We start from the raw sequence: 24,850 nt of genomic DNA on the forward strand, positions 1-24,850 counted from the left end.
CTTTTCCAGCTCCACACAAACATTTCAACACCAGACAGTGACAGCAGATGATGATTGATGGTTGATTGATTGATTGAACGCCACCCTAAGAGCTGTCGATGGCTGTGTGACAACCTGCTCAACACTCACCTGACTGGATGAGACGTTACTGAGAACCTGGACCTGGACCATGCAGGTTAGCAAGGACACTTCTGCTCAACATGAGGTTTCGCCATGGTAACCGCCACTGTATCCTGCTCAAGAACAAAACACCCCTTTCCAGTCCATTCCTGGTTCTACTGTCACAGCACACAGAAGAACTGCAGTGATGTCTCTGGATTCATTCTTGACTCAGATCTCAGGTTCTTAGTGAAATACTCAGTATCAGATCAATTCAGCTGGGAACCCCCCTCATCATACTGTATCTGAGGTTCTCTAAAGGTTCTCTAAAGGTTCTCTAAAGGTCACTAGAACTGCCTCTCCCGTGTGTAGCACATGAAGACCATGTTTATTCATTTCTGGACAAATGTGGTCATAATTTATTAAAATAAAATTTTTACGTTTAAAAAGCTTCCAAGTGTTTCCCCAGCTTGCTGCACTCAGTGTGTGTGTGTGTGTGTGTGTGTGTGCGTGCGTGTGTGTGTGTTTCCTTGTGTCAGATGGCTTCTGGGAAATCTTCTTAACCAGCCAGAGGTATTTTTTCTTGCCAGGCAGGTTTATTGTTCTGCCTCTGTTCCGTCTGTCAGGCGTCTTGTCAACCTGCTGTTCAGCTTCCTGCTTTGCCTTCACACCTCAGTTCTCACGCAACCGATTGTCACCGAGCAGTTGATCATGACTGATATTGATCATCGGTTCATTTCCTGATTAACAAATTTGTTAGACCAATAAGAACGAGGTCGACCGAGGACAGGAGACTGAAAACCGGAGGAAAACACTAGAAGAAAGACAGAAATAAATAGTGTGTGTGTGTGTGTGTGTGTGTGTGTGCATATTAACAGCCTCTAATGAGCTCTCCTTATTCAGTGGTGCTTAACTGATGACGACACGTTTCACAAGAGGAGGAAAAACAGTCAAACGAAGTGCTTGTGTGTTCCCATAAAGTTCAAACAAACTTTATTTGTAGCTTCTGTTTACGTGAGAAGATGAAACGAACGAAAGAATTCAAGACTTTGAAATCGATGAAACCGGACCAAGACGGATGTTCATGAGGAGCTGGCGGACCGAGAGTCTGTGCACAGCGTGATTCATGTCAGTTCTCCCTCATCGTCCCATTGGATGAGAAGTTATGTTCTCTTTGTGTCTGTTGGCTTTGGTCCCGCCCCTTTTACATGCAATGATGCGGTAGCCAGGGCAACGGGACGCTCAGCCTTCTGTCATCTAAACAGCGATCGTCCGCCCAGGCTGGTTTGTGAGCGTTAGCACTACAAACACACATTTAACCACTTAAACCCTGGACGATGCATTTATGGTCCAGACGCACCTGCAAGAGTCACATGACCAACATTCAGGTCACGCACACGTGTGTGTGTGTGTGTGTGTGTGTGTGTGCGTGAACTGCAAGATGAAAGACACCTGTCAAGAGTTTAGAATGTGTCCATATTGGGGAAACTGAGGGACACATGAGCTCCCTCCTGAAGCATCGCCATCAGCTTGTGCATCGCAGTGCCACCCTCAGACGCGCTGGAGAGAGGTGGGACTGCACCTGGAACTGTTGGTCCCAAAGCAAGTAGCGATTGTGGTTTGGTTGTGTCACATTGATGCTCCTCTCTGACCAATCAGAGGCCTGGTTACATATCTCTGGAGATGATGTCATAGTGATATAAGCCTATGGCAGGAGGAGGGCGGAGCCAGAGAGATACTCAGCAGTGATGTCACATCATCATAGATTTGTATCTTTTGGGATCATTTTCGGTGTTTGAGCCTATTGTCACAGGAGGTCAGAGGTCAAGGGAACACCATGTTCAGTTAACTTTATTAAAATATGACAAAGGAACAAACACAGCATCATCTGTGACGTCATAACGGAACTCAAACACAACAGGTCTCAAAAGCCTTCGACTTTGAAGATGTTACCAATAAAGCTGGTTTGAATCAGGATCATCAGCCAATCAGATGTCTCGATGTGTTGCGTGTTCTTACAGTACGTGTGTATATGTGAATATAGAACCTGATTACATGTTTACACGTGTGTCATGTTTCACATGTGACGCCGGCCGGTCCTGGACCTCCTTTTGGATGCCCGGCTTCTGGCCAGAGCTTTTGGCTGGGGTACGACCGGCTGGGGTAGAAGGGCAGAACTCTGCGCGGCGAAGGCGGAGCTCTGAGCAGCGAGGGCGGGGCTTTGACGTTTAGCAGAACGAGAGCTGATCTTCTTCGTCCTTCCTTCGTCAGAGTCTGAAGTCTCGTCCTCTGCAAGGAAAAGAAAATAGAGAAGTGTTCGGGTGTCTGCTGCTCACATTCATCTACTGACGACTAACGGGTGGACTTCCTCTGCCACGTCATGTGACCAGGTGTTTGTTTCAGTCCTGGACAGATTTTCATAAGAAATTCATCTTCTTGCTGTCATCTGGACGTTTGTGTCATATTAACTTCTCCAAACACGAAGCTTTCATGATGAAAATGATATTTCTAATATGACCAGACACATACGGCGGTTCCAGAGGGGTTTTTCAGCAGAGCATTTCGGATGAATTCATTATAAAACCTTTGAAGTCTGACGGGGGGTCTTGAGTTCACAACTCACCACTAACGCATCCTCCACGTCCTGCTACTTAAATGAAATGAGCTTCCAGCTTTATCCACTAGAGGGCAACAAACTCCAACACATTCATAGATGTAAATGTAAATGTAAAGCCGGGCTGCACCGTGCTGCAGTGGTCAGAACTGTGGCCTCACAGCAAGAAGGTTCCAGGTTCAAGTCCTGGCTTGTGCATGGGATCTTTCTGTGTGAGTCTCCATGTTCTCCCCATGTCTGTGTGGGTTCTCTCTGGTACTCCGGCTTCCTCCCACCGTCCAAAGACATCAATTTGGGGACGAGGCTGATTGATACTCTAAATTGACCGTAGGTATGAATGTGAGTGTGAATGGTTGTTCGTCTCTATGTTGGCCCTGAGATGGACTGGCGACCTGTCCAGGGTGAACCCCGCCTCTCGCCCGTTGACACTGGGATAGGCTCCACCCCCGTGACCCTTACTAGTAAGGAATAAGTGGAAGATGACGATGGACGAAATTGAAGAAGCCTTGAAAGTCAGCTCATGAGTGTGTAGCTAGGCTAGCAACAAGCTAGCAACTAAGCTCAACAAAACAATGGAGGTGTGTTCAGACAAGAGGAGGAGGAGGAGGAGGAAGTGAGCAGGTTCCTTTAGCTTCATCACCTGAGACACCACAGATGAGTTCTGATCATCATCGTATCGCTGCTAAAACATCAAAACTTCCTACTTGCAGGTGATTTCATTTTCCCGACCACATCTGTCACAGTTGTGAATATAAACATGGAGGATATGAGGAAGCCTGATCGTGTGATCATGTCCTCCAGTTTCCGTCTCACCATCATCTTCTTCAACGCTGTTTGCAGCTGCAGCTTCTGAAAATGACAAACAGGAAAGGAAATTAATTTGATTGGCTGTAACTTCCAGCGTCATTAACGTGTGTGAAGCCGACGGAGGATCTGTGATTGATGACGGCAACAATGAACAAACAAACAACAGTGATGGTTTCACTCCGGTTGTCACGCCACTCAAGCTTAACTTGTCTTGTCTGGTCTCGGTCAGCATCCACGGGGCCACATGGGGGTGCCAGTGAGCAACTCTGAGCTAAGCTAATGGTCTACAACACGACAGTACTTTATCACCCTGTATTCAGACCACACATACTCCACGTGGCTACAGCTAGGTGTGAATATTCTTCTTCTGTGGTTTTCATCGTGTCTGTGGTCAGGTTTTATTTCTGTTTCAGCCACTTGATGTCCTCAAAGAATAAATCAGCCTGATCAGTCTGTCTTCTTTCAAGATGTAGAAGAAGAAAACAGGACGTACCAGCCGCTGTCACCTGATTGGCTGCTGGGGCTGCAGGAAGACAAAATATTACAATTAACTGGATGGATGATGGATGAGTGAGGGATAGATGGATGGATGATGATGGATGGGTGATGGATAGATGGATGGATGAATGGATGGACTTTTGAATGGGTGGATGATGAATGGATGGATGGATGGTGGATGGATGATGAGAGGATGGATGGATGGATGATGATGAATGGATGATGGATGGGTGATGGGATGGATGGTTGGATGAATGATGGATGGATGGGTGGTGGGATGGATGGATGATGATGATGAATGGATGGATGATGATGATGAATGGATGATGGATGGGTGATGGGATGGATGGATGATGATGATGAATGGATGATGGATGGGTGAATGATGGATTGATGGATGGATGGATGATGGATGGGTGATGGTTGGATGATGGTTGGATGAATGATGGATGGATGGGTGATGGGATGGATGGATGATGATGATGAATGGATGATGGATGGGTGAATGATGGATGGATGGATGATGAATGGATGATGGATGGGTGATGGATGGATGATGGTTGGATGAATTATGGATGGATGATGAATGGATTGAGGGGTGATGATGGAGGGATGATGGAGGGATGATGATGGAGGTGTGCTGTCTCACCGTCTGCCGTCTCTCTGCTGCTGCTGGTTTCTGAAACACAAATCCAGTTGGAACTTTAAATGTTTTGAATCAACCGGAGGGAGAAGTCATGTGACTCCACCATCCGGTTCTTAGTACTTCAGTTCTTTGGCACTTTAGTTTAGAACCTTCTGGAAGACACGTTGTCATTCTACTGTCAAATTTAGTTCTACGTTCTATTTAGTTATGAAAGTCCTGCAGTTTTCTATGATGTTTATGATTGGTTCTGTTTGGGTTCTTCCTCACCCTCCTAGAAGTTTGCACAGCTTTCAGAGACATAAGTGGAACGACAGGACGTTCTGCAAACGTGTCTTTGAAATATTCCTGCCTAGAGTGTCCTGTTCTCTGAAAAGTTCCCCTCGCATTTGAAGAACTCCAAAGAACATTTCTAAGAATGTCCACATAAATGTGAAAGGGGGATCAACTGTGGGGAACGCGTTCGACGCTCCTTTACGGAGGACTGTCCTCCTGGAACCATGCTGGAACTATTTCAGCTGGTGGAACCCTTCAACTGGTGGTAGTACAAACTGTGAACTAAGTTAGGTGTTTTAAAGCTGGAACTTGCCCTAATGCCCAATCCAGCAGTTCTAGCACCGACTGGGGGGTTAGAACTGTTACATTGGACTATTTTGGCTGCTGTGTAACACCCATCCATCTATGAGACTCATTATCAACCAGAGCAGAGTTCTATGTTCTAGGTTTGTGTCCGACTCCTCCCTCCTTCAGATGTTCTGCAGTGTCAGGCCTCACCGGGCTGATCAGGAGACACGGTGGTCAAACTTTCTGAAACAACAAGAACAAAGTTGAGTCCTCAAACTTCATTCGACCAAACTCATTTTCATGGTCAGACTGGAGGAACGTGAACACGCCGTTTCCCAGCAACTACGTCACGAGTTCCACGGGAGGTTTGAGCGGACAGGTTCTTTTACCATGTCACCCCCACAGCTTCAAATCTCTCCAGGTAACAAACTCACCTGTTGGAGCCTCATCGGATGTCGAGTCTTTATCTTGACAGGAGAGAAGCAGGTGAGACAGAGACGGGGAACGTGCGAGTGATGAGAGACAGACAGCGGCGATTTACCTGTGGGCGTGGCTTGAAGTCCAGCATCTGCAAACACATCAGGCGTTTAAAACTCACGTTAAGGAATCAGAAAAGTTGTTCACGTGTCAGATTGGTTTGAATTAGATCAGGGAACGTTTTTCTATCGCCTGCAGAGAACCATACGGGAACATTTCCTTTACATCTCAGAAGACCTCATTGTGGTTTGGCCATATAATCATTAAAACTGAATGTTCTCCCAAGTTATACAGGGAACTTAGAACAACAGAACTTTCAGAGCCAAAAAAATGCAGGTTTAAGAATGAACCCCGATGTTCTGTAATGGCTCAGGATGTAGAGAACGTTCCCTCCTGAACCTACTGACATTAGTTGGGACCAGAATACTGTCTCACCTCCGGAGTCAAGGTCTCCCTCCACCAGCAGGACCAACAATGAGAACAGAAAAACAACGTTCCTGCAACACAAACACAACCATTCAATCTGAGGGCCCATGTGGCCTCAGTGGCCCCCGTGGCCTCAGTGGCCCCCATGGCCTCTCTGAGCCTCCCAACAGCTGCCTCCTGTTACCATGTTACATCTGCAGTACTACCATCCATCCACTAGATGGTGGCCTCTACAGCATCTATGCTACGAACACTTGGGAGGAGTCGCCAGCTTCCACCTTTTTTCTGTTCTTTTGATGGGTTCTCCTCTGAGTTTCAGAGGAACGGCGATGCTGTTCTACTGCTGCACTCATTTCAGGTGTCAAGTAATGACAGGAATCAGGAACATCGTGCTTTTGCTTGGTGGTTTGTTGAGGTAGAAATGCTAATGCTAGCATGCCAGTGACACACTTCAATATCAGACGATCAAATCAAAGTTGACCTTTGACCTCCAGCTGAAGCAGATGAGAATGACTGACACACACTCCAACTCACTATACTCTCTCCTGGTACTGAAAACAGGGACTATCTGGTTCTTGCTTCTGTCTCCTCCTCCATGTTGGTGGAGTGTTGCATTGTGGGATGCCTACCTATGTTAAGAGCATCCCAGACTGACAGAGATGCGCGTGGACGTACCTGGTGAGCATGGCGCCGTGAGGTCAGACGGGTCCCACAATCAGCGTGACAGTAGCACAGCGAGCATCTGGCTGGGAGCTTCTGGCACCGCAGTTTATATATCTGCCCAAATGCCACCGAGGGGGGGGGGGGGGGGGGAGCAAGAGGGAGAGAGAGGGGGAGAGAGAGTTCAGGTTTCAGCAGGAGGTGAAGACGACTCAGGTGGGTATTAATGTGACACCTGTGAAGACCTGCGACTCCTTGAAAGTTCCAATGCTTCTAGAGACGTTCTGGCCTCAGGAACCACAAAAGGACACAAAAGAATAACTTTGATGTTTTGATCCCACATTTTCAGGCAAAACTCGTCCTAACATCCCTCCGTCTGTGTCTGGGGGGGCAGCTCAGGCCTGATCTCTGGGTCCCCAGCTCCTCTGGTCCCACTGTCCAAGTGTCCTTGAGCAAGAAACTTGACCTTGAATTGTTCATGGTGGGCAGGACGGAGAAATGATGGCGGCTCCACCACCACGATGTCACAGTTGAGGGTGAAATATTGTGAATCATTTTAAGGTCTGAATGCAGGAAAATTACCCCCCCCCCAACACACACACACACACACACACACACACACACACACACACACACACCACACACACACACACACACACTCAGGTCTGCACAGTTGTCCTTGTTAGGGTGTTCCGTTGACGTCCATTCATGTGAAGCCTGTTCCTGACCCTGATCCTGATCCCAGCTCAGTTCTCACCTGAACTCAAACTTTAAGCAAAAACTAAAAAGTCATGTTGTGGAGGATCAGGACTGGTCTTTGGTCCCCATGAGGGCGAGAGGACCTGATGAGGTTCGTGTTCGTACCAGAAAAAAGGTCTCCAACAGGGAACAGAAACCAAGTGAACACACACACACACCCTTGTACCTATAACTTTGTGAGGACTTTCATTGATGTAATCCGACCTGACCCCTGACCCCAAACCTAATTCTGACCCTAAAACCAAGACGACCTTCAAACGGTCCTTTGAAAATGTGAGGACCGGCTAAAATGTCCTCACTCTGTTCGTTAAATACATACTCAAGTCCTCAATATGTAGCAAGTACAAGAACACACACACACACACACACACACACACACACACACACACACACACACACAGGGAATCCCCCTGCAACATTAGCGTGATTACATTAGCAGCAGGTTGTGTTACATCAGAACACTGGACCCTCTGATAGAACCCAAGGAACAATCAGAGCAGAACAATGAGGCGTCTCGTGGAACCTGAACCTCTGCAGACGTCAGTCCTGGTTGTTCCCCGTCTCTACTGAAATTAGGGTCTAAAACTTAATCCAGGTGTCCAGTGTAGTTCAGTTTGGTTCTGTCCCAGTTCTCATAGCCTGGTCTTCAAAGACGTTCTAAAGAGACACAGACGCTGTCGCTAACCAGCTGCTAACAAGAGGTTCTTTGAAGGTTGGTCTAACCCAGGAGCAAACGGGCCAGGACCCCCGCTCTGCCCTCGGCGCTTGCCACCGCAGGAATTTCATTAATCAGCTTCCTCTGACTATTTTGACATGCTGACTTTATGAAACACATCAGATCCGTGTCAACTTTTATTGGACAGAAGTCGGGAGTGTGTCCATCATAAGGCAGGTTTATCCTCCGCATCGCCGTCACTGGTATTTCACCATCAAAGCGTCCTCTGTCTGGAAACGTCTCCGTGTAAGCTGAGAGCCGAGTGTGCGGCAGAAGAAGCTTTTTAAAGCAGCGCTGCTCCATTCAGCCGGCCGGGCGGCTTTGAAACACTGTAAGGTCACATTTACATGTTTATAGAGCCTCCAGCCATGAATCCGTCCCTCCGTCCTCAGTCCGTCCGTCTGTCTGAGGCCGCACACCTGAACAGAGGACGACTGTAGGACACAGAACGTCGCTTATCGCTCCAAGGTGGTTTACCAGACAGATCAGGTACCAGGACCATTAGATACCAGAGACAGACAGGTGAGCACCACGGCCGCCATCATGAACTAGAGTCATACAGATGTGAAGACCAGCGGGGACGGAAGAGGACACGTGGGAGCGTGACAGACATTAGAGACCAACACGTGACAACAGAGACGCAAAGATGACAATTCGTAGATTAATGTGGTCTACAAAGGATATGATCTTTGGAGGATGTGGTCTATGAAGGATTTGGTCTATGAGGGATTTGGTCTATGAAGGATGTGGTCTATGAAGGATTTGGTCTATGAAGGATGTGGTCTATGAAGGATGTGGTCTATGAAGGATGTGGTCTATGAAGGATGTGGTCTATGAAGGATTTGGTCTATGAGGGATTTGGTCTATGAAGGATTTGGTCGATGAAGGATGTGGTCTATGAAGGATGTGGTCTATGAAGGATTTGGTCTATGAGGGATTTGGTCTATGAAGGATTTGGTCTATGAAGGATGTGGTCTATGAAGGATTTGGTCTATGAAGGATTTGGTCGATGAAGGATGTGGTCTATGAAGGATGTAGTCTACAAAGGATACGATCTTTGGAGGATGTGGTCTATGAAGGATGTGGTCTATGAAGGATTTGGTCTATGAAGGATGTGGTCTATGAGGGATTTGGTCTATGAAGGATGTGGTCTATGAGGGATGTGGTCTATGAGGGACATGGTCTATGAAGGATGTGGTCTATGAAGGACATGGTCTATGAAGGATGTGGTCTATGAAGGATTTGGTCTACGAAGGACATGGTCTACGAAGGACGTGGTCTGCGAAGGATGTGGTCTATGTAGGATGTCACGGTCGAAATAAGGTCGTCATCTTCCGCTTATTCCTTTCTGTTAAGGGTCGCGGGGGTGGAGCCTATCACAGCGGCTAGGGGGGAGAGGCGGGGTTCACCCTGGACAGGTCACCAGTCCATGGCAGGGCCAACACATAGAGACAGACAACCATTGGCTCTCCCAGCCACGCCTACGGTCAATTTAGAGTCTGGATTAACCTGGTCCCTCTTGATGTCTTTGGACTGTGGAGGAAGCTGGAGTACCAGAGAGAACCCAGCAGGAACAGGGAGAACATGGAGACTCACCCAGAAAGACCCCGTGCTGCAGCCGGGGCTCCACCCACAACCTTCTTGCTGGGGGCCACAGGGAGGACCACTGCTCCACCGGGCCGCCCTCTAAATAAGGTGTGGTCAGTAAAGGACATGGGCCGTACATGTGTATGCACACACACACACACAGATTTGGTATCAGTTGTGTATCTCAAAGAAACGTCATTTGTGTTCCTCATGCGATCCGTTTCCATGGTAACGATGCTCTTATCATGTCAACTCCTGTTAAACCTGAACTGAAATATTAAGGCCAGGAAGGGGAAAACGATCTTCATGGAAAAAAAAGGAAATTATTTGAATAAATAAAGAGAATGAATGAATGAATGAATGAATAACTGAAGAGAACTCGGTTGAAACAGTTAGAGATAAAGTGACTAATAATAAGAAGAACAACAATAACAACAATAATAATTTTGTGAAGGGAAACGAAACATTAACTGGTCAAACACGTGACTTTGGCTCACTGGGAAGGTTTTCGGCATTCGGACCAGACCTTTACTGGCGCGTCTCTCCACAGCTCGGTCCCCGCGGCTCCGCCTGGTGGAAGACCGGAGCAACTGCAGGCAACAGACCCTCGTTCATTGTGTGTGTGTGTGAGAGAGAGAGAGAGAGAGAGAGAGAGAGAGAGAGAGAGAGAGAGAGAGAGAGAGAGAGAGAGAGAGGATCGAAGCAGGTGTAAATCGCCACGAGCAAACGTAGCTTCTATTGGAAACTGGAGTGAAGACACATACGTCATCAGAATACGTCATCAGAATACGTCACACTGCTGGTGATTTCAGATTCTAATCCACGACCCCGATTGTGTTTCTGGTGTGAATCAGAGTTTGTGTTCAACCCGGCTGGAGCTCCTCTGGCCGTTCTCGCATTTTGGCCATGCTGCCGGAACTGTGACGCAGTTGACGCATATAAACCCAAGAGCCTGCTAGTGCGCATGCGTGGTGTTTGCAGGACGGCGTGAGTGTCTTGTGATTTGTTGTTAATTTTAATAGTTTTGACCAAGTTTTTTGTTGGTTTCAGTCACGCAGATCGAGCCCAGTCGTGGCTCGTTTTCGGTTCCGGTGGTTCCGGTAGATCTCGGACGCCGAATAGCGCTGTTTCATGAGCGACAGCGAGCGTGCTAGCGGCTAGCAGCTAACAGCTAGCGACACTCCGATGCACAGCTGAAGAAACGCGGATGACGCTAATGCAAAAGCAATAAAGCGGATAAAAGCCGGTAATAACGCCCTCGGCAGCGCTTCCGCTTCACCTGTTTAATGACGTCACTTATGTTCGTGAAGCCACTAGCCTTAGAACCCGGCATATCAGCTAAGCACCTCAGGAACATCAGTTCTCTGTGTTCAGGATGTTCTTTATCAGATCTGGCGAGTTTTTACTCAGCAACAGTTCTTCAGTTCCTGTTCCAGTCGTGTTCCCCTGGTTCTGATCTGGTTGTGTCCCCCAGGTTCTGGTCTGGATGTGTTCTTCAGGTTCCGATCTGCTTGTGTGTTCTCCAGGTTCTGTTCTCTTGGTCTTACATCCTGAAGGGTCCGGGTGGCTCATGATTCCACAACAGTCCATAAAAGAACATTTTGGTTCTGTGATTTTCTGTCAAACAGTTCTGCTGGCCTCGGTTCTCCATTTCTTCACTCAACACAACCACATTAGCTGTGGCTTCTTCAGTCACACGATGAGCTCTTAGAACCGTTCTAAGTTCATCCTCACAGTCGCAGAACTTCCCACTCTGTGCACCAGGTATAACGTGAGTGTGTGTGTGTGTTGGTGTCCAGGCTGAAACATGGAACCCTGCAGAACCGACACAGTGAAGGCGGATGGAGACAGACGAAAAACATACGAGGATGAAGAGGAGGCGATGAAGAGAACACACGAGGATGACGAGGAGCAGAAGAAGAGAACACGTGATGATGACGAGGAGCAGAAGAAGAGAACACGTGATGATGACGAGGAGCAGAAGAAGAGAACACGTGATGATGACGAGGAGGCGCCCCCCACCAAGAAGCTGGTACACAAACATGTTCAACCGTTGCTCTGTGTGTGTGAGAGGTGTCCGAGTACTGACCACAGCGTTACGTGTGTGTGCGTGCGTGTGTGTGTTTGTTGCGTAAGGCGACTGACCACAGCGTGAAGGTGGCGAGTCACTACAACCGGCTGCAGGAAGTCGGTCTGGCTGCTCGGAGCCAAAGTCGAATCTTCTTCATGAGGAACTTCAACAACTGGCTGAAGAGCGTCCTGATCGGTAACCTGTCACTGATCAGTGTGTCACGCTAGCAGGCTACATTAGCATCTGAGTAGAGGGGCATTGTGGGTAATGTGGGGTCTCCGTCAGTGTTCATCCATGTATTGATGACAGCGGATTGATGGACAGGTGAGATCTTGGAGAAGGTGCGGGGGGCGGGGCACCGGCAGGTGTCTGTGCTGGACCTCGGCTGTGGGAAAGGAGGCGACCTGCTGAAGTGGAGGAGAGGAGCGATCAGTCACCTGGTCTGTGCAGGTGATCAATGCTTTTGATGATTGATTGATGTTCAGTTTATGATTGATAAACTGTCCTCTTCCTGGGTGACGAACAACTGATTTAGCTTTGTTCCTGATTTGGAGCCTGACCTGGATGATGTCACAGCGCCACGGCGTGCAGCTGATCCGCCCCTTTCTGTTGCAGATATCGCCGCCGTGTCCGTGGAGCAGTGTGAGAGCCGCTACGAGGAGATGAAGAGGAGAAGTCACACGAACGAGAAAATCTTCAGTGCTCAGTTTATCACCGCCGACTGTACAAAGGTAGAGCAGTGGCTCCTCTCTATGATGTCACTGTACCAAAGTCTTTGCTTTGACCCTGGCTGACCTTTGACCTGCCGGGCAGGAGGTGTTGTCTGAGAAGCTGGACGACCCAGAGATGATGTTTGACGTCTGCAGCTGTCAGTTTGTGTATCACTACTCGTTCGAGAGCGAGCAGAAGGCCGACATGATGCTGAGGAACGCCTGCGAGCGCCTCAGGCCTGGAGGCTACTTCGTCGGAACCACGCCGGACGCCTTTGAGCTCGTGTAAGTTTGAACATCCTGACCTCTCTGTTTCCTGCTGCGCCCTGACAGGAAGCTGAGAGGGAACGTAACTGCGTAACGACCAAGTGACGAATCGCTGTGGCTGCAGTTGTTTCAGGGACGCCGGTGTTTCTTCTGTGCAGGAAGCGTTTGGAGGCGTCGGACTCGCTGTCGTTTGGAAATGAAGTTTTTAACGTCACCTTCCAGTCCCGGGGCGTTTATCCTCTCTTCGGCTGTCAGTATCACTTCAGCCTGGAGGAAGTCGTCAATGTTCCCGAGTTCCTCGTCTACTTTCCTCTATTGGAAGAGTAAGTTTGACGCAGACCGACTCCGGCGTCCAGACCTTTTGTCCACTTGTGTTTTTTCTCTGGCTGAGAGCTGCTGGGCTTCACAGCCCCGGGAAAAGTGCTGCACATTCAATGACATCATCACCTTAACGAACCCACGTGGCTCCTTTACGACCGCACGTGTCCCTGGAGACGGCTGTGTTGACTCTGCTGTCTCCTCTCTGACGGGTCTTTGTCTTGGTGGCAGGATGGCGAAGCGCTACAACATGCGTTTGGTGATGAAACAAAGGTTCTCTGAGTTCTTTGACGAAAAAGTGAAGAAGGACCATCATCGCAGCCTGTTGATGAAGATGATGGCTCTGGAGGTAAACGGCCATTTCCAGCCGATAGTCCGTCCTGATTTGCCGCCCTCGCGCCTGGCGAGCAGCGCCTCCTTAGTCTGAGCACTTTAGCATGTGGTGGTTTGTGCGCTGATGACGTCAGGTCTGACCTCACGGGCCACCATGGAGCCGCAGCCGCCGAGTACAAAAGCAAACAACAGAAACAACAATTTCTGTCCGGTTGGATGATTTGATTGGCAGCGGCTCCACGTAGAGTGAGGGGGCGTGGCCTCCCTACTGGAGGCGTTGGTCACAGACAGACACCAACGTTCCTGAGCCGGTCGACGTTAGCTCACAGGCTAATGGTGATGCTATCTGCCAGAGCTTAGCTACTCGGTTCTCCAGCCAACAAACATTTCTAACATGTCAGAAATTTATCCGAACATGCGATCGCTGCTCGCTGGCTTTCCTCCGAGCGTCCAGAAAGTGTGTTTGAAACTTTGGACGAAGCAACTTCTCCTCCGTCTGACAGCACGCTGACTCGTTTGTTGTGTTCCAGCCGTTTCCCTGTGAGGACAGAGGGCAGCAGGCCACTGACACCAGCGGAGAGTACCGACACGCTAAAGAGCACTGCGCCAGAGGCAGAGTCAAACTACCACTGGTGGGTCAGCTGACGGCACACGTCCTCAGTCCTGTTCCGCCCGTACGTCTAACAGCTGCGTGTGTTTGTTGTGTGCAGGGAACTCTGAGCAGGTCGGAGTGGGAGGCCACCAGTAAGTTTCCTCTTCAGGTAACGTGTGGGGGCGGGGGGGCAGCAGCAGCTCAGGTGTGACCCCATGTGCTCGTCTCTCCCCAGGTGTCTACCTGCTATTCGTCTTCCAGAAGCTGTCCTGATGCTGACACAGAGCACCCTCAGCTCCTGAGTGCTGTTCATGTTTCTCCTCTGGCGTCGCGTTTGATAAAGTTTGTTGCTGTAAAGATGAATTAAAACTCCGGTCCGATGCTTCTGTCCCTCGTCTCTATTTGCACGTTTGAATCCTGAGAAAGAAAAACACACCTGATCTGAAATGACGTTTAAACTTTTACATCAGCAGATTTTGTTTGTTTTTAGCTCTGTTTTTCTCCACCTTCGATAAAACTGGCCAGCGCTGTGATCTAGTGAAGTGTGTTCCGGCGCTCAGCTCTAGCGTGGAACATCTTAGTGGAAACATGATATTCCGGGTTCTCTGAGTGAACATGAATCTGATATAAAAACTGGAAAATGTGCCAGACGCACTTTTCCAAACTCCTGAGTCCAAACTGCTTCACTCTCATCTCCTGCTGCTCAGTTATGAAGAACAACTTCAAGAACATAAAGGATCTTTGTGGGGACAAAAACTGCACATGGTGACCACCAGGTGGAGCTACAATCAAAGGAAGCACATAATGTACAGATAAAAGAACCAAACGAATGCACGTTCATGTCTTCAGAGATGACCTGCATCTCAAGGAATCGGCAGGAACTGTTTCCTGTAACTGAGCGATATAGCAAGGTCAGCAGGTTCAGCAGGAGGGCCTTGTGGTGGGGGCCTGGGGCCCACTAACAGCCGCCTGCAGGCTCACCTCCCAGCCCTCCATGTCCCATCACCAGGCTGGACCAAATCATCCATAGTGGAGCTGCTGGCCACCACATACCACAGCTGCGTGATGCTGCCATCGCTGTTAGATTAACTGGTAGCATTCACGGAGAGGTCAAAGGTCAAACTGAGCCCAGAGCTTTTCAATCACACACGGGAGAGCTGCTCCTGTGTGATCAAGATGCATGTACATGCAGAGCTGTATAACATACATGTAGAGGTGCGTCAGGTGCATGTAGACATATGACAGACATGTAGAGGTGCGTCAGGTGCATGTAGAGCTGTATAACATACTTGTAGAGGTACGTCAGGTGCATGTAGACGTAAAACATACATGTAGAGATGCGTCAGGTGCATGTAGAGCTGTATAACATACATGTAGAGGTGCGTCAGGTACATGTAAAGCTGTATAACATACATGTAGAGGTGCGTCAGGTACATGTAGAGCTGTATAACATACATGTAGAGGTACGTCAGGTGCATGTAGACGTAAAACATACATGTAGAGATGCGTCAGGTGCATGTAGAGCTGTATAACATACATGTAGAGGTGCGTCAGGTACATGTAGAGCTGTATAACATACATGTAGAGGTGCGTCAGGTACATGTAGAGCTGTATAACATACATGTAGAGGTGCGTCAGGTGCATGTAGACGTATAACATACATGTAGAGGTGCGTCAGGTGCATGTAGACATATAACATACATGTAGAGGTGCATCAGGTACATGTAGACATATAACATACATGTAGAGGTGCATCAGGTACATGTAGAGGTGCGTCAGGTGCATGTAGACATAAAACATACATGTAGAGGTGCGTCAGGTACATGTAGAGCTGTATAACATACATGTAGAGGTGCGTCAGGTGCATGTAGAGCTGTATAACATACAAGTAGAGGTGCGTCAGGTGCATGTAGATGTATGACATACATGTAGAGGTGCGTCAGGTGTATGTAGAGCTGTATAACATACATGTAGAGGTGCGTCAGGTGCATGTAGACGTATAACATACATGTAGAGGTGCGTCAGGTGCATGTAGACTTATAACATACATGTAGAGGTGCGTCAGGTGCATGTAGACGTATAACATACATGGAGAGGTGCATCAGGTACATGTAGACATATAACATACATGTAGAGGTGCATCAGGTACATGTAGAGGTGCGTCAGGTGCATGTAGACATAAAACATGCAAGTAGAGGTGCGTCAGGTACATGTAGAGCTGTATAACATACATGTAGAGGTGCGTCAGGTGCATGTAGACGTATGACATACATGTAGAGGTGCGTCAGGTGCATGTAGAGCTGTATAACATACATGTAGAGGTGCGTCAGGTGCATGTAGACGTATGACATACATGTAGAGGTGCGTCAGGTGCATGTAGAGCTGTATAACATACATGTAGAGGTGCGTCAGGTGCATGTAGACGTATGACATACATGTAGAGGTGCGTCAGGTGCATGTAGACGTATAACATACATGTAGAGGTGCGTCAGGTGCATGTAGACGTATAACATACATGTAGAGGTGCATCAGGTACATGTAGACATATAACATACATGTAGAGGTGCATCAGGTACATGTAGAGGTGCGTCAGGTGCATGTAGACATATAACATGCATGTAGAGGTGCGTCAGGTGCATGTAGACGTATAACATACATGTAGAGGTGCGTCAGGTGCATGTAGAGCTCTATAACATACATGTAGAGGTGCGTCAGGTGCATGTAGACGTATAACATACATGTAGAGATGCGTCAGGTGCATGTAGACGTATAACATACATGTAGAGGTGGGTCAGGTGCATGTAGACATATAACATACATGTAGAGGTGCGTCAGGTACATGTAGACATATAACATACATGTAGAGGTGCATCAGGTACATGTAGAGGTGCGTCAGGTGCATGTAGACATAAAACATACAAGTAGAGGTGCGTCAGGTACATGTAGAGCTGTATAACATACATTTAGAGGTGCGTCAGGTGCATGTAGACGTATGACATACATGTAGAGGTGCGTCAGGTGCATGTAGACGTATGACATACATGTAGAGGTGCGTCAGGTGCATGTAGAGCTGTATAACATACATGTAGAGGTGCGTCAGGTGCATGTAGACGTATGACATACAAGTAGAGGTGCGTCAGGTGCATGTAGACATATAACATACATGTAGAGGTGCATCAGGTACATGTAGACATATAACATACATGTAGAGGTGCATCAGGTACATGTAGAGGTGCGTCAGGTGCATGTAGACATATAACATACATGTAGAGGTGTGTCAGGTGCATGTAGACGTATAACATACATGTAGAGGTGCGTCAGGTGCATGTAGAGCTCTATAACATACATGTAGAGGTGCGTCAGGTGCATGTAGACGTATAACATACAAGTAGAGGTGCGTCAGGTGCATGTAGACATATAACATACATGTAGAGGTGCGTCAGGTGCATGTAGACATATAACATACATGTAGAGGTGCGTCAGGTGCATGTCGACATATAACATACATGTAGAGGTGCGTCAGGTGCATGTAGACATATAACATACATGTAGAGGTGCGTCAGGTGCATGTCGACATATAACATACATGTAGAGGTGCGTCAGGTGCATGTAGACATATAACATACATGTAGAGGTGCGTCAGGTGCATGTAGAGGTGCGTCACGAACAAGCCAGCTACTAGCAACCTTCCAGTTGAAAACGGTAAGTTTGGATGGTAGAATAAGGAACTGCAGTCTGGAGGATGAGAGAGCAGGACAGACTGCGAGGTGCTACTTCCCCCTGCTAGCTAATCTAACCAGCAGTTAGCCAGCTGGTGGGGGTCTGCAGCTCTGTAATGCCCAGAGGACAGCATCCATCTGACGGCCTGAGTCTAAGAATGATGAGCAGTCAACGTTTTTCCCTGAAAGTTGGCGTACGCCTGGAAGATGTCTACCATTCTGCAGTCTAACAGAAACAAATCCACGATGCATGGATCCCAAACCGTCCGTGATGACTCAGCCGGTCTGTGTTTGGAGTCCGACAGCACTTGCTCCCTCTGCCTGGTTCTATTGGACTCGTACTGCTCATTCAGTCACTGTGAAAAGCTGTTTGTCAGTTTTGTCACATACACTTTAGAACACACCGCTGCTACTGTACCTGCCAAAACACCACCAGTCACTGAGGAGAGAAGCCAGACGACAGGTTCCGTAGAGCACTGTTCTTATGTAAGAACACCAACAAAGAGCTTATACTCCAGCTACATATCCATTTGTTCTTGTTGTGGTTTGGTGTCACTCCCTACACTTTCTGTCACAGCTTGACGGCTTCGTGAAGAAGACACAGATGGATCCTTTTTACCTTTTGACATCACAACTTGGGTTCCACATCCTTTTTACATACATTGTATACATGTACATATACATACACATCTATGTATACATAAATATATATAAATACATACATATATACACACATACACATATATTCATATACCTGGCAGCCCGGTGGAGCAGTGGTCCTCACTGTGGCCCCCCAGCAAGAAGGTTGTGGGTGGAGCCCCGGCTGCAGCACGGGGTCTTTCTGGATGAGTCTCCATGTTCTCCCTGTTCCTGCTGGGTTCTCTCTGGTACTCCAGCTTCCTCCACAGTCCAAAGACATCAAGAGGGACCAGGTTAATCCAGACTCTAAATTGACCGTAGGCGTGGCTGGGAGAGCCAATGGTTGTCTGTCTCTATGTGTTGGCCCTGCCATGGACTGGTGACCTGTCCAGGGGGAAGGCTGCTGGGATAGGCTCCACCCCACCACCCTCAACAGCAGAAGACGATGTATGTTTGTATATATACAGTATATATACAGTATATATACAGTATATATACATATATATATATATATATATATATATATACACACACACACACACAGTATATATATATATATATATATATATATATATATATATAGTGTATATATATATATACCCACACAGTATATATATATAGTGTATATATATACATAGTGTGTATATATACACAGTATATATATATATATACACAGTATATATATATACTGTATATATATATACTGTATATATAGTATTAATACAGTATAAACATATATGTATATACTGTGTATATATATATATATATACAATATGTATATATATACACAGTATATATATACACAGTATATAAATATATAGTGTATATATATACACACACAGTATATATATACACAGTATATATAGTATTAATACAGTATAAACATATATGTATATACTGTATATATACAATATGTATATAAATACACATATACTGTAAATATATATATATATATATACACACTATATACACTATATACATATACACATACACACATATATATGTAAATATATATATATATATATCAATATGTATATTTTCTGCCTCTGAGGACTGAAGTTCAAGTTGACTCAGGGTCACTAATCGTGTTTTTCTGTTCTCACAGGAACTGAACTAATGAGCTCAACAGGAAGGTAGAACATGAATGTTAGAATTGGGGATAAAAGACAGAAAAGAACAATTCAGATACATTTTTCATCTGAGACGTTCCAGATGTCCTCCGCATCAAAGGAGCACTAGAAACAGAGAAAAAGGAGGAAAGAGGAGAACATTTCTGTTTCATCAGTCCGGGGACGAGCTGGAACACGTTCACAAGCCTTTCGTCCCGATTCTCCAGTTCTGATGCTTGGGAGCAGAAACTCTGGCTGTCGTGTGATTGGTTGTTTCGAAGGTTGCGTTTCCTTCCACTGTTATATCGGCTTGACAACTTCTCTTCTCTTTCCGCTGACTCATTCTTCTCTTCCTTTTTCGTCTCTCAAATGGCAACGACGACAAACAGAGAAATTTCACTGAAAATGAGCACTGAGGACTCACACACAGGTGGACGCACAACCAGAGAGGAACCAGCAAACCAGACGACAACGAGGCTACGGCCCAGCATCCAGGACACAAGTACACACAACACGACCATATACACAACCACGCACTGCAACACAACCGCAATCCTATCAAATACTCAGCCTCACAACAACACGACCAAATACACAACACAACACAATCACACAATCAAATACACAGCCACACAACCTTAACACAATCACAACCACACAGACGAGTCTGCTACAACGACCCACAACACTCTTAGGTTCTACTTCCTGTGCTCAGACGGATGTTCTGACTGTTGTGCGTTCTTCCTCACGTGTCACTGGTCTTGCTGTGGCGTCGCTAATCAGCGGTTGCTACGTGGGCGCGGTCGCCCCGTCAAGCCCACGCCACCTCCTGTCCGCTGCCCCGTGAGGACGGCGTCTCCTAGGGGAGCGGCGACATGAAAGCTCCCTCACCAAGACTCAGCCAGGTGGAACCTTCTGCTCGGTGGCCGACTCGCTCCTGCTCTACAGCTGAAGCCTTCCTAGCACACCTTTATTAGACATAATTAATTAGATTGCAGTCTCAGGTGTAAAAATCTGTGTTGGGCTTCACAACCGGAGCTTCGTGACTTTCCCACCGTCTCATCATCGTCTCTGAAAATGAGTGAACGGTGAAAACGATGGTCACTGAGGGACAGCGAGGCGACATTTAGACAAACGTCTGCTAGGCTGCGCATAGAAAAAGAGCCCTGTTGATCAGGAAGGACTTAATGAGACGGCTTGGTTCCCCAACAGCTGGCAGCACAGTGGCCCTGTAATGTAACATCTGCTGCTTCCATCCAGCCGGTGATCAGAGCGCGTGCCGTCGCTGTGATTGCACCTATTAAGAGGAAATGGCGCTTCATCGGGCCTCTCGGGCCCACGAGCAGAGGTGCAGATGAGAGGGAGATGAAGGGCTAACGACGAGGTTTCAAAGGTGCTACGTGTTGCGTGTCAACGTAAATTAATCCCGGTAATTATGAAATTAGCACGATTAACGTGAACACACAAAGCTACAGACAAAAGCACTGTTAGCCTCTCCACGCTGATGACAACAGCACAGGAACCTTGACCAGCGTTTGGCGGTGGAGGAGGAGGGGTGACGATCGTCTGACAAGGAGGCCGTTTACTGAATTACAGTGACTCATAAGAGTCATTCGCAATCATGTCGTCAGCTTTGCTTCCCTGTTTCCTAAACTTTTTTCTAACTCCCAGACCCTGGGAAACATTCAGTGTGCAAACCCTCTGCGTCCACCACAGGCCTAGCTAGCACGGCTAACGTTTACACCAGCTTTGCCGGGTGCCGCCGCTCTCACAGGACGAGAGGAGGTTTTTAGCCTTTTTCAAAAAGAGTTCAAACCAGGAGCTGGAACCTGGCTAGGATGGACTCTGACGTGGTGACTAGTCGGAGGCATCCCAACACGGCTAGAGTTTCAGAAAGACCTGCAGTTACCGCTCTGATCTGTGGCTGCCAAACAGGAAGTCATGGATCCTGACACCGCCGGGAACCAGAGACAATGACAGTCTCCTGCTGCCACGACCGTCGCTCGCTGGTGGCATCTGAGATCAGACACCAGAGGAGAATCAAGTGTGTGTGTGTGTGTGTGTGGTCATTTTCACCGCTGTCTCAAATGGTCTGGTTGTGTGGAGATCAAACATCAACACACACTCTGTTCAGCCTTTGTAAAGGACGTCCATGTCAGTGGAGTGTTTAGTGCAACAGGACAAGTGTGTGTGTGTGTGTGTGTGTGTGAGAGTTCTTGTGCCGGTGTCCCCAGAGAACTGAACCTGAACTCACCTCCACAGCAGTAAATCAATACGACTCCAACAATTAGTCACACACACCTGCAAGCATATGGTGTCGTGAGATCTCATACATCAGCCTGGTGTGTGTGTGTGTGAGTGTGAGTGTGTGTGTCCTCTGTGCCAGTGTCTATCTGACCACTCTTCTTCTTTCTTTCACCTCCCACCACTGGTGGCTAAGGAGAAAATCGCCCTCTTACCGCCAGTCTGTGTGTGTGAGCGAGGTCAGGCCAGGCTGTGCTCACGTGTGACTCACACTGCTGTCTTGGAGGGTGGAGCTTTGTCAGCAGCTTGGCACCTGCTGCTGGGGGCATCAGCAAGGTGTGTTTGCTCAGTCAGGCCCGGGTCGGCGTCCCAGCCCCTGCCAGAGCTGCTGGCGAGGCTCTGGGATTTGCAGGCCAGGCAACTTCGTCGAGGTGGAACTCCAAACAACAGCCACTGGAACTAAAGCGAAAGCCAAACCATGAGAAAAGCTCGCAGTCACTCGATCAGAAAGCTGGTTTGGATGCAGCTCTTTCACTAATCATGAGCTCCTCTGGGTTGGGTTCCTGAGGTGTGAAGTGCTGCTTTGGGCAACTGAGACTACAAACCAGATCCATGCACAAGTCTCCCCTCATAAAGGATTGATAAAAGGTTGTAGTTGCATTGTAAACACTTCATAAACCACTGATTAACAGTTGTAAATGACCAAACGTCCCCTCGCATCAGCGGAGGAGGACGGCGTGCTGGACGATCGCGTAGCCTGTTCAACCTCGATGGGTACAACTGCAGTCATACAGTCACAAAGCACAACTCCTGCTGTTTCACCTCCATGAACACATTAGGCAGCAGTAAAAAACAAACCTGACAGCTCTGACTCGCTATCCACTCTTTTCATCGGAGTTTTTCCGCTGTGATTTGCAGCGTAGGTGAAGAAAAGAACACGACGTCTTTTGTCTCCCGATCTGAACTGATCTGATCCTGCGTGTCAGGGATGTTTTATTGTTTTGCATGAAAAAACATTTTGTTGTAGATTAATCACTTCTGTTGAGACAAGTAGCTGAACATTTGCCACTGGATCCTGTCTTCCATATCAGGGATAATTAATATTTGGAGTAATTAAATCTTTTCCTGTCAGCCAGGGGAAAGAGGGATACAAAGAGAACCTGGGCTTTGGTCCCTGACAGCAGGTTTCTACATGAAGAACATTGAAGTGATTACACATCTGTAAACCAGGTCTATCATGGTGGGAAGTCTGTACATCAACGGCCGCTACCAACACATCCCCTGCTCCATTAAGCAGTCCAACACCGACTCGTCACCGTGACTCTGAATGCACCGTCACCCGCGGAGGTATTGAGTTGCAGGTTTGCCGCGCTAACATGCCCCAGCGGAGACGCTAATCAAACACCGCGCCAGCGTGACTGTGCTAACATGGTGCGTGTCCTTTTATCGTCTAGCTCATTTAGAGTCAACATGTTTGAACTCCTGAACCCGCCGTCTAATTATAGGACCGTAAACCAGCAGGCAGAGGAAGCATGAGAAGCTCATCCCAACAGAAACTCTGTGTGTGTGTGTGTGTGTGTGTGTGTGTGTGTGTGTGTGAGTTCTACGGCTGCAGGAGAGGGAGGGAGGGAAAGAAAGGAACGTGTATCACTGAGATGAATCCAGACCTGCAGAGCTCCTGCCCTCACACAGCTCTGTCCCGCAGGACTGAGGCCGTCTCCTGGCTCCTCTTTCTGTCTCTCTCCAGTCTTTACTCTATCAGTGTCTTCAACAGGCTGTTGCTGTCTCTTATCTCCCTTCCTCCTCTCCGCCACCGGTTCCCAATTTCTCTATTTAGCAGAGGCGGCGTTATCTATTCACCAACAGCAACATGATGTATAGGGATGCAATATCAGTAGTTCCTTCGTTTGCCACCAGGAGTCTTGCTAATGTATCTGTCTGCAGTCTAGTTCCCGTAAGAGAGTCATCAAACTGACTCACAAATCTCTGTTACACAACAACGTCTTTAAATTTCCTCCACATCAGCTGCTGGTCCAGCCAGACCAACACCCTGCTCTGGATATGTTCTTTGGTGAAGAGAGTACATCTTGTTTGGAGTAGCCATGACTCCACCATGATGAAAAGTGATTTTTATTTTTTAGTTAATTGCTGCAAATTTAAATTAGTGCTGGTTTGGAGCGACTAAACAAGGCCATGCAATGTGTACTTGGACCAGAAGATGGCAGTATAGGTAAGAAGGTTGTCTCTGACCATCAGAGAGGTCTTGAGGGATTACCTTCAATCTGTAATTGCTCCTCGGCGCCAGCAAGTGTCGGCCATGTTGCTGTTGTCTGGAACGATGAAGACCGGCAAATGCGGGACTATCCAGGAGGACGTCGGAACGGGAACATCTGGTCGGCCGCGTGAGCTTTGCTAGTCAGCGCTTCCTCTACCTCCCGTTGTGCACATACCTCTCAAAATAGGCAGAAACCACATCACACGAGCACAAAAACTTCACTTGGTAATTGAGAGTGTTGTTAATGTACTTTTACCAAATAAACTGATGGAAACATGATTAATGTCTCCTTTCTTGACCCTTCGAGTGACGAGAGTAGCGGGCGCAGGTGCGTGACAGCCGTCGATGTCCGTTCAGCTTCCTGCACGTCAGCCTTAACTTCTCCACAGCTTCATTTTATTACTTTGAAAAGCATACTCTTCTTCTTGTGGTTTTTTTCCTTCCAGAAATCAGCAATGAATTGTGCAACCAATATTTTGTTGCTCTTGTGAATTGATACCAACACTGTTGATGTATCGTATCCTCACCTCGGACTTGGTGATACCGACATTCTACCATTCCAGAGGGAGTGCAACACAATGTTGTACTAAACACCGTGAAAATGGCGTTTTTCTTCTAATCTGTAACCTCCTTTGGTTAAACTTTCCCAGATTGAAAGGTAAAACCACTCCAACCCTTTCACCACTCATCCAGCCAGGAAAACAAAAGTCAGACAATTGTTTCA

At 47.6% G+C, this 24,850-nt stretch overlaps 2 protein-coding genes across 7 annotated transcripts; one reads left to right on the forward strand and one right to left on the reverse strand.

Annotated features, from left to right (window-relative positions):
• Positions 1 to 1,940: 1,940 nt before the first annotated feature.
• LOC147240298 (uncharacterized) lies at positions 1,941 to 10,538 on the reverse strand. Of its 3 annotated transcripts, none has more exons than XM_086193561.1 (10): positions 10,347 to 10,538; positions 6,804 to 6,905; positions 6,138 to 6,199; positions 5,767 to 5,793; positions 5,660 to 5,692; positions 5,436 to 5,468; positions 4,668 to 4,697; positions 4,014 to 4,043; positions 3,527 to 3,562; positions 1,941 to 2,388 (listed from the first exon to the last, which is right to left on the reverse strand). In XM_086193561.1, exons 2-10 carry the CDS (start codon positions 6,812 to 6,814, stop codon positions 2,177 to 2,179), a joined length of 474 nt encoding a protein of 157 aa, XP_086049687.1. In that variant the 5' UTR covers positions 6,815 to 6,905; positions 10,347 to 10,538; the 3' UTR covers positions 1,941 to 2,176. The 3 variants fall into 3 exon arrangements, with proteins under 3 accessions (XP_086049687.1, XP_086049686.1, XP_086049688.1); XM_086193560.1 differs by lacking the exon at positions 10,347 to 10,538 and adding an exon at positions 7,024 to 7,310; XM_086193562.1 differs by lacking the exons at positions 5,660 to 5,692; positions 10,347 to 10,538 and adding an exon at positions 7,024 to 7,310.
• rnmt (RNA (guanine-7-) methyltransferase) lies at positions 10,521 to 14,522 on the forward strand. 4 transcript variants are annotated; one of them, XM_086193439.1, is made up of 11 exons: positions 10,521 to 10,651; positions 11,649 to 11,881; positions 11,986 to 12,115; positions 12,245 to 12,370; positions 12,536 to 12,651; positions 12,734 to 12,915; positions 13,056 to 13,220; positions 13,447 to 13,564; positions 14,079 to 14,180; positions 14,259 to 14,292; positions 14,376 to 14,522. In XM_086193439.1, exons 2-11 carry the CDS (start codon positions 11,657 to 11,659, stop codon positions 14,411 to 14,413), a joined length of 1,236 nt encoding a protein of 411 aa, XP_086049565.1. In that variant the 5' UTR covers positions 10,521 to 10,651; positions 11,649 to 11,656; the 3' UTR covers positions 14,414 to 14,522. The 4 variants fall into 4 exon arrangements, with proteins under 4 accessions (XP_086049565.1, XP_086049563.1, XP_086049564.1 ...); XM_086193437.1 differs by lacking the exon at positions 10,521 to 10,651 and adding an exon at positions 10,660 to 11,095; XM_086193438.1 differs by lacking the exon at positions 10,521 to 10,651 and adding an exon at positions 10,660 to 10,836.
• The last annotated feature ends 10,328 nt before the right edge of the window (positions 14,523 to 24,850 follow it).

Source organism: Aulostomus chinensis, chromosome 22, assembly GCF_037954235.1.
Source record: "Aulostomus chinensis isolate RoL2024-O1b breed Wild chromosome 22, RoL_Achi_v1.0, whole genome shotgun sequence".
In the NCBI taxonomy this organism is placed as follows: Eukaryota; Metazoa; Chordata; class Actinopteri; order Syngnathiformes; family Aulostomidae; genus Aulostomus; species Aulostomus chinensis.

Coding starts and splice junctions, on each gene's coding strand:
- LOC147240298 (XM_086193561.1), bottom strand. Junction 5,693..5,766: donor ACTTCAAGCCACGCCCACAG/GTAAATCGCCGC, acceptor TCTCCTGTCAAG/ATAAAGACTCGACATCCGAT. Junction 3,563..4,013: donor CAATCAGGTGACAGCGGCTG/GTACGTCCTGTT, acceptor TGTCATTTTCAG/AAGCTGCAGCTGCAAACAGC.
- rnmt (XM_086193439.1), top strand. CDS start 11,657: ATGGAACCCTGCAGAACCGACACAGTGAAGGCGGATGGAGACAGACGA. Junction 12,371..12,535: donor CAGTCACCTGGTCTGTGCAG/GTGATCAATGCT, acceptor TTTCTGTTGCAG/ATATCGCCGCCGTGTCCGTG. Junction 12,916..13,055: donor CCGGACGCCTTTGAGCTCGT/GTAAGTTTGAAC, acceptor TCTTCTGTGCAG/GAAGCGTTTGGAGGCGTCGG.